This window comes from Orycteropus afer, unplaced genomic scaffold (genome assembly GCF_000298275.1).
Source record: "Orycteropus afer afer isolate SDZICR_OR568_19922 unplaced genomic scaffold, OryAfe1.0 scaffold00060, whole genome shotgun sequence".
Classification (NCBI taxonomy): domain Eukaryota; kingdom Metazoa; phylum Chordata; class Mammalia; order Tubulidentata; family Orycteropodidae; genus Orycteropus; species Orycteropus afer.
Window position 1 is genome coordinate 4,594,814 of NW_006921647.1, and position 9,408 is coordinate 4,604,221.

Consider the following 9,408-nt stretch of genomic DNA (forward strand, 5'->3'; position numbering starts at 1 on the left):
CAACATTTAACAAAAATAATCACATCAACTGACCCAGAAATCAAATGTAAATAGATATGAATATGATCTCCAAAATCTGTCTTTTTTTAGTGAACATTAACCATTTATTCAAAGTTATACAAGAATTTGAAGGATTAAAGTCTTCTGTGACATTTCGAATAGTTTCATGTCTCAGCTGAGCAGGAGGAGAGAGGGTGAAAGAACAAGTGAGGGGCCCCATGTGGGCAGCGAGACAGCAAACACAGACTCAACAGCAGCCTCCCCCTGCCTGCTGTCCTCCCTGACTACCTGCATGTGTTGCGTTAGTAGCAGCATGCTGAGGGCCAATTTTAATCCCATTTGCCTGAAATAAAAGAGAGAAGGACAATAAATATAGTTGGATCCAACCAGACAGTACAATTTAATTAGATGTTTTTGAGCATTCATTTAATTATTAATGATACCATTTTGCCAAATGACTCAGAAAAAATGTATCATATCATTTTGGCAATAACAGGGAAAAAAAAGCAACAGCTCTTAGGGTATGGGTCCTTTCCTTAAAATAATGAGGAAATGTTTTTGAAAATAATTCTTTTTCTGTAAACATAAAACTGTACAAAATAAAGCCTATTGAAGTGTAGGAGGAAAAGATTCTTTACCATTCCAGGTACGGGGTAAACAACAAATGGATAATATTGCTTTTTGGGGAATTCTCATAATGTAGAAATTGTTTAAAACAATCATTGCAGACAATCTTTAAAGGATGAAAACATTCAAAATCTATACTGCTCTAAGTACAATGTACAATCTTTTCTCTAGACGGCATTTCTGTTCCCTGTTGCATCAGCTGTATGGGCTAAGGGCATACGAGTGTTCTGTGTCATCAATAATTTCTATGATCCCCAAAGACATGGCAGTTTGCCAAGAACCCACACACAGAGTAGTTCTTTCATTCATCAAACTCACACTTCTATCTTAACCCTCATTCTCTCAAGTGGATTTTAACTAAAAATACAACACTTTGAGAAAAGTAATACAGTAGCCTCAGAAATTAAGCTCTTAAGGAAACTTTACGTCACAGTAAATCTCAGATTTATAGTGCTTGGCAGTTGTTCTGCAACAGTAGTAGCCTTGGGGTTTCTGGCACTAGCTCAGTATTGACAGCAGCTGATGTGGTTTCTTTTCGCTCCTTTGACTCCTCTTTAATAAAAGCCATGCCCTATGGCTCATTGGTTTTGCCCCCTCTGGGCTGGTAGCAACTTCTTGAGGAATCAAGAGTCAGACTTGGCATTAGGCCAAATAAACAGCACGGACTGTTGGTTCTTGACAGCATATTATCAAAGCTCCACTACAAGGCACAGTAAAGCAGTCAGCTACTATATGAAACTAGAAACAATGAATGCTCTTTTTTAAATAGCAGCCCAATTACTGTTCAATTTATACAGCATTAGTCACTGAACAGTGGCACCTTTAAATTAACTCAAGATCTACTGCCATATAAACCAAAGAGATAGGATTTAGAAACTGCACTAATTGAAATAAGAATAATGAGAAAATCAAGTACCTTTTGGAAACCTCAGACAAACTGTTGTTTGTTTTAGCAAAGAATATTAAGGTGAATAAGAGACCTTTATTTATATACAGGCCAAGAGACACACAAGCAAAGGCTTCCTAAAGCAATTTTTTCCTAACTGCAGTAGGTGAATGAGCCAAAGTTTTTCTCTCAGAAGTAAAGTCTTTAATATAGAATGGTAAAAATATTTATGTAAAATTAATATGCTGTATCTATCTAAACATTCTGAAATTAAGTAAGGACAAATACATAGTGAAGATTTAGGTCAAAACAATGACTTTTGGTAACAATGACCTAATCAGGTTGACCAAAACTAGATCAAAATAACTTTACAAAAGCCAATGCCAATTACATATATTAACTTAGTCTCCTGAAACCTGTTATGCTGTATTGGGTATAATTTCCAAATTGGATCTTTCTTGCTTTCATAGCAAATAGAGAGAGCATCTTGCATTAGTAACACAGTACATGGGTTTTTACACTAGAAAATTATTCCCCAAAGCAGACAACACCATATGGACATGTGGTTGAAAGTAGATTTTCACTCTCTTTGGGAATTTGTATTACTTTGCATTGTTTGCAATAAATGGAAAGGGTCACTTATTTTAATCTACTTTCATCAAGTGACTACTATAACATAAACATTTAACCATCATACTACCTATACCAAGTTTTCAGTTAGGTGATTATAAACTAGTGTGTCAACTAATATCATAGCTCCATCTCAGAAATTAAAATAAGAAGTAAAATCTGGGATCTAAGTAGTAATTAAAATTCAAATCTAAATTAATAATAGCCAGTAATATGTTATGTACCTCATTATTAATGTCAAAGACTCCTTCTTGGATTTTTTCATATATTTCTTTTGCTGTATTAATAAATGCCTAGAACATAAAGGAGAAACAGTGGTTCAAATTATTTCAAGCAATAGTTAAAAAAAAACATATAAATCACTATAAAACCTGAAAACATTATGCTAGATGAAAGAAGCCAGACACAAAAGGCCACATTATTGCATGATTCCATTTATATGAAATACCCAGAATAGGCAAATCTATGGTGATAGAAAAAGAGCTCTGGTTGGCAGTTCAAACCCTCTCAAACACCCTCAGCCACTCTGCAGAAGGAAGATGGGGCAGTCTACTTGCATAAAGATCTACTGCCTTGGAAACCCAATGGGAGTCGCTATGACTCAGAATCAACAGCAGCGAGTTTTTTTTTTTTTAATAGAGATAGAAAGGCAATTAGTGGTTGCCATGGGCTGAGGGAAGGATGCATAGTAGGGAAAAAGGAAGAGTGACTGTTAGTGGGTACTGCATTTTGTTTTAGGGTGATCATAATGTTCTGGAATTGGATAGTGGTGATAGTGCACAACTTTGTGAATATATGAAAAAGCACTGGATTGAACACTTTAAATGGATGAATTGTATGGTATGTGAATTATAACTTAAAAAAATTCATGGCCATCGAGGGGGAGGGGAGGATTATTACAACATAGGAACACCACACCTGAGATGATAAACGACACAGTCTTCCGTGTTGAAACTATCTTTTAGAGGACACTGTTCCATACAGAATCCTTTTTGCCATGACAATGTATTACTTAATATACAGTTTAAGATGGAAAGACTCAAAGGATGTTTATGATAAAGCCATAAAAGTAAGCTCAACTTTTATGCCACATCCTATTCCATTATAGTATACCACTAAATTGATAAAACATTAGTGTTAGGATACTACAGACCAAATTAATCCACTAAATACTAAACTGACCCACAAGTATTATATATTAACATAACTATGTGTTTATATATAATCACATTTCCTATAAATATTTTACTTAAATACTGTCAATGGTAAAGAAGTATATAAGCTTAGATAGGTTCTGAACTATCATATTTATGAGATCACAAATAATACCTCTAATTTAGCTTTCCATGAAAATTCATAAAAGCATGCTACTCTTCATAGTTGCCCAGTACCACTGATATAGACCAAATCCAAATTTTAAAAAGTAAATGAGGTTCATGGAGAGGAAAAAAAAAATCATACTTTCTGTCTTTTTCTATCCTGGAAACATTCGACTGCTGAACTTGCCACTAGAGCTTTTGTTTCCTAATTAACAGGACTGATATGTTTTCACCTTTAAAGGCCTGACAGCTCCCCAGAGTAATCAATCTACTGCAGCTCAATCACTGCACCAAGCACATACCAGTCAGTGAAGGAGACCTGAACGACTGCGGCAGGAGCACAGAGATATGAATATGCATAAGCTCTAAGTGGCTGATCGAATCATCACAGAGGGTCATGAGACTTTGCAGCAAAATAATGAGAAGAATTAATCATTACAGATTCACCAGGCACTTAGGAAGCAAGTGTGTTTTTCATGTGTGCTGGAGTTAGAGTGAAAGGGAAATTGGCTTACAGTCAACTGTGAATTGATTCATATTCCTAAAAATTGAAGCTATCCCTATAATAAGGAAAAAACTTAACTTTATTTCCAATAGTATGTCAATTACTAAGATGATCTTAGAAACCAGGCTAACTACTGAAGCCAACAAATTGACAAATTTATGGGGCTGGAATCCCACATAGGGACATCTATGTGTGCACATCTCACTAGAACATCAGAAAAGGTCCCATAAATGAGTTCTAACTTCATATAAACAAGCACAGAAGTTATTATTAAATATGCCAGTTTACATAAATAAATTGCCCTTTTGCAAATCTGTTCCATGAATCACTTTTAAAATCTGGCTTGAGAAAGCTATGCTGTAATAAAACTTTACAAGCCACTACTAATTTTATTACACAAATAGTATTTAACACTTTATTAAGCACCTTCAAGCACCGTTGTAACTGATGAATTGAAGACGCATTTTATATTTGAAAGATAGGAATAATTTCATTCTAAGTAAAATAAAACAAATGTTTGTATTTCTTACATAATTCTTATCATCTCAACAATGATGATAAATAACGCTGTATTTACTTGTCATCCAACATGTCTGAATGTAAACATATTAAAATATTTTCTACCCTTCTGGACATATTATAGGGAGCTCTGGTGGCTCAATGCCAAGGCATGACTGCTAACCAGAAGGCTGGTGGTTCAAACCCACCAGCCACTCCTCAGAAAGAAGATGGGGCAATCTGCTTCCGTAGTGATACTGCCTTGGAAACCCAGGGAGGAGTCGCTATGAATCGCAATCAACTCAACGGCAGTGAGTTTGGTTTTTTTGAGTTGGGCATATTATTTAAAGGGTACCGTATAAATGGAATGTTGTACATACTTCATGGCAAAAACTTCTATTTAATATATACTTGATTAATTTTAATGTGTCCTTAGAATTTAAAACTCAACATGACAAATGTAGACACAAGTATACCTGTTTGAAGAATATTTGATTATGAATTGAAATTGTGGAGTTCCTAAATGTAATAAGTATTAACTGAATATTGTTAGGGCTTATTAGAAATCAAAGAAAACGTCTAAGACCTTGGGTATCACAAGCAATATGTGGTGACTTACATCAGAAGAAATTTCAAGAACTCTAAAAGACGAGAGGTACATGTCTATTATAATAATTGCTCCTTTCCTGCTATTCATTAGAAACTAATACACATATTTTTCAAGATAGATATGCTTTTTTTTTTTTTTTTTTTATATGCTTTTTTTTTTTTTTTTTTAATTGTGATTTGGGTGAAGATTTACAGAGCAAATTTACTTTCCATACAGTAGTTCACATACACTTTGTCTCATGACAGGCTCCCCTCTCACCTCCTCCCCACAGTTACCTCTTCCCAGTGTCCATCCCTCCATGAACTCCTGCCCCCTGAGCTGTCTCCCTGTGCATAAGCAGCCCTTCTTTCTCCCATGATTGTTCTCTCCAAGGAATGTATCTATTTGAGGTAAATGTTCAACTCATATGCCTGTCTTTTGTTTGGCTGGAAACCACCGGTGTGGGTTCACTTTCCAGACTCGAAGGGCAGCTAGGGGCCATAGTCTCAGTGGTTCCACCAAGCTCTATCAGACCAGCAAACCAAACCTGGCCCCTCACTTTTTTTTCTCAAAAAAAAAAAAAAAAAAAAAAAATCCCCTTCCAAGTGGATGACAGTGGTAGCTGGGCACCATCTAGTTCTTCTGGTCTCATGCTCGCATAGCCAGCAGATCAGATGGTGTACCAGTCGCTAGGACTAATTGTTTCCATGAATTTTGGTTTTCTTCATTCTTCTTTGCTTTGGATGAGGAGAGACCCATCAATGCATTTAGATGGCAGCTTGCTAGCTTTAAGATCCCACTCGCTACTCGCCAAGGTAGGAGGTGGAACAATGTCTTATATAGTATGTTATGCCCATTGAACTTGATGTTCCCTGCGACTATGGTCCCAACCCCGCAGGTTCAACTATTTGGTCTCTTCGGGTAGCTGGCTGTGACCAAGCAGTGACCACAACCTTGCCCCTTGTCAGCTCTACTATACACCTGGGAATTCTGATCACTCACATAAACTTATAGGACCATTGTCTGCCAACCCTATATATGTTCTTGGATACACTCCCCATTTCATAGACATACCTAATCGTTCAGCCTGTCCACCCATCTATCCATGTTAGCCTTCACGGACAACGCAGTACTGTATGTACAAAAGGGTTCATCTTTGTTGTCTGTACCTCCTATGTACCTCTCTATGTCTTTCTCATCCTCAGTGCTGCCATTATTGGTCACTCACATTTGGTACATTGCCCTTCTCTTCACCCAAATCAATACTTATCTCTATCTATCTAACAGCGTTCCCTCCCCTCCCCTCCCACCCCTGGTAACCAACAAAGAAAATTTCCTTCTATAAATAAACTTTCACTAAACGTAATTATCCTTACAAAATAATCTGAGAGGCTGGACTACATGAAGAGGAAAGCAGCATCAGGACTGGAAGGAAGATCTGTGATAATGCAGATGACACACACCTTGCTTGATGTGAAGAAGACTTGACTTACTGATGAAGGTCAAAGACTAGTCTTCAGTATGGATTATACCTCAACATAAAGAAAACAAAAATCCTACAACTGGATAAATAAGTAACATCATGATAAATACAGAAAAGAGTGAAGTCATCAAGGATTTCATTTTACTTGGATCCACAATCAATGCTCATGGAAGCAGTCAAGAAATTGAAGAACATACTGCACTGCGCAGATGTGCTGCAAAAGAACTTGTTAAAGTATTAAAAAGCAAAGATGTCACTTAGAGGACTAAGATGTACCTAAACCAAGCTGTGGTGTTTTCAATTGCCTCATATACATGAGAAAGCTGAACAATGAATAAGGGAACCAAAGAAGAATTAATGTATTCGAATTATGGTGTTGGCAAAGAATACTGAATGTACCACAGACTGCCAGAATAATGAACAAATCTGTCTTTGAACAAGTCCAGTCAGAATGCTCCTTGGAAGCAAGGATGGTGAGACTTCGTCTCATATAATCTGAACATGTTATCAGGAAGACTCAGTCCCCAGAGAAGGTCATCATGCTCGGTAAAGTAGAAGGTCAGAGGCAAAGAGGAAGACTCTCAAGAGATGGACTGACACAGTGGCTGCAACAATGGACTCAAACATGGCAATGATTGTGAGGATGGAAGAGGACCAGGTAATGCTTCATTCTACTGTACACAGGGTTGCTTTAAGTTGGAACCGACTGATGGCACTTAACAACAACAGCCCTTAGCAAGGAAAAGCCTAAAATGGACACTAAGCTTACATGATAGTTTCTTTTTCTTTATGTCCATCATTTCTTTGAGGGTAAGCTCTTAAATTTAAGACTTACTTAAAGGACAACACTTAAGTGCTAAGTAATAAGAAAAACAAATCTAGGTCATAATGCCATCTCAAGAAAAAAACGCTAAAGTTACTCTTATTATTTAAGCCAAATTGATTATTTTAAAAATGTGACTTTTTAAACATTTACAGGATAATAATGAGATTCAATAAAACTTAACTTATCCATAGGTCAGTGACTCAATAACCAGAAATAGTTTTAGAATACAGAAAAAAGAACACTGACCACCATAGATGAATAAACAGACACTACAAAGCCTTTACCCAAAAAGTCATGCTTTGATAGAATTCTTTAATTAAAAATTCCTTCAAATTTAAGGCCAAATTTAAACCAGTTTTCCCCCAGTGTATTCCCCAGGCTACAGGAGCAAACTATGAGAGAAGAAGGAGAAAAAGAGAGAGGTGTGAGGGCTTGTATCTGTTTGTGTGGGAAATAAGAGGGGATGAGACTGCAGTATTAGAAGACCCTATAGGGGGAACCTGATGACTCAAGACCACCAACTGCAGCAGGGGAACCAGAAGACCTGGACTCCCAAGGACAGAACAGAACAATGTTGACAATAACAGCCCAAAGTCATCAAGGAGAGAGAAGTTCAGCATTTGCTGTTTAACATAAAAAATACAGAATACATTTTTTAAAAGCTTTCATTGAAAATTTTTACAAATGTTAATGTTAAACAGGGTCAGATTTTGAAACCTGGTAAATTCATATATCTGGAATACTTAATATCTTAATATCAGATAAATGAACTAAGCAGGCACTTTATCTACAAGCAATTTTTTTAAAAATTGATTTTTAAACATGAAATCTTAAATTAAAGCTCATTATGGGTTTTGTGACACAAGAAAGAGCATTATATTCACCTATGCGCCACATTTCATTATAATACCATTATAATGAAATGTGCAAAGACCTGGAGTTAGAAAACCAAAGGAGACGAACAAGCTTGACATTTCTCAAGCTGAAAGAACCAAAGAAAAAAAAATCCAAGCCTTGAGTTGTAATACTGAAAGAGTCTGTGGGCAAAATATTGAATGACGCAGGGAATATCAAAAGAAGATGGAAGGAATACACAGAGTCACTGTACCAAAAAGAACTGGTCGATCTTCCTCCATTTCAGGAGATGGCATATGATCAAGAACCAATGGTATTGAAGGTAGAAGTCAAGAACTGACAAAAAACAAGGCTCCAGGACTTGATAGAATTCCCATTGAGATGTTTCAAGAAATGGATGCCACACTGGAGGCACTCACTTGGCTATGCCAAGAAATTTCAAAGACAGCTACCTGGCCAACTGACTGGAAGAGATCCCTATTTGTACCCATTCCAGAAAAAGGTGATCCCACAAAATGTGGAAATTATCAAACAATATCATTAATATCACATGCAAGTAAAATCTTACTGAAGATAATTCAAAAGTGGTTACAGCAGTATATTGAAAGAACTTCCAGAAATGCAAGATGGATTCAGAAGAGGACGTGGAACAAGAGATATCACTGCTGATGTCAGATGAATATTGGCTCAAACCAAAGAATACCAGAAGGATGTTGACTTATGTTTTATTGACTATGCAAAACCATCCAATTGTGTGGATCATAACACATTGTGGGTAACAATGAGAATAATGGGAATTCCAGAACACTTGATTGTACTCATAAGGAACCTGTACGTAGACCAAAAGGCTGTCATTCAAACAGAACAAGTGGATACTGCATGGTTTAAAATTAGGAAGGGAGTGTGTCAGGGTTGTATCCTTTCACCATACTTATTCAATCTATATGCTGAACAAATAATCTGAGAAGCTGGACTATATGAAGAATGTGGCATCAGGATTGGAGGAAGACTCATTAACAACCTGTGATATGCAGACAGAACAACTCTGCTTGCTGAAAGTGAGGATAATTTGAAGCACTGATGAAGGTAAAAGACTTTAGTCTGCAGTATGGATTACATCTCAACATAAAGAAAATGAAAATCCTCACAACTGGACCAATAAGCAGCATCACAATAAATGTAGAAAAGAT

The 9,408-nt window shown here is 36.5% G+C and overlaps 1 protein-coding gene across 1 annotated transcript in view; it reads right to left on the bottom strand.

Moving 5' to 3' along the window:
- Positions 1–247: 247 nt before the first annotated feature.
- The window catches only part of RAB2A (RAB2A, member RAS oncogene family), a 92,883-nt gene continuing 83,722 nt past the window's right edge, over positions 248–9,408 (bottom strand). The window contains exons 6-7 of the mRNA XM_007939477.2: positions 2,368–2,436; positions 248–343 (exon numbers count right to left, since the gene is read on the bottom strand). Of these exons, the coding sequence (XP_007937668.2) occupies positions 248–343; positions 2,368–2,436 (165 nt within the window). The remainder of the gene's footprint in view (positions 344–2,367; positions 2,437–9,408) is intronic.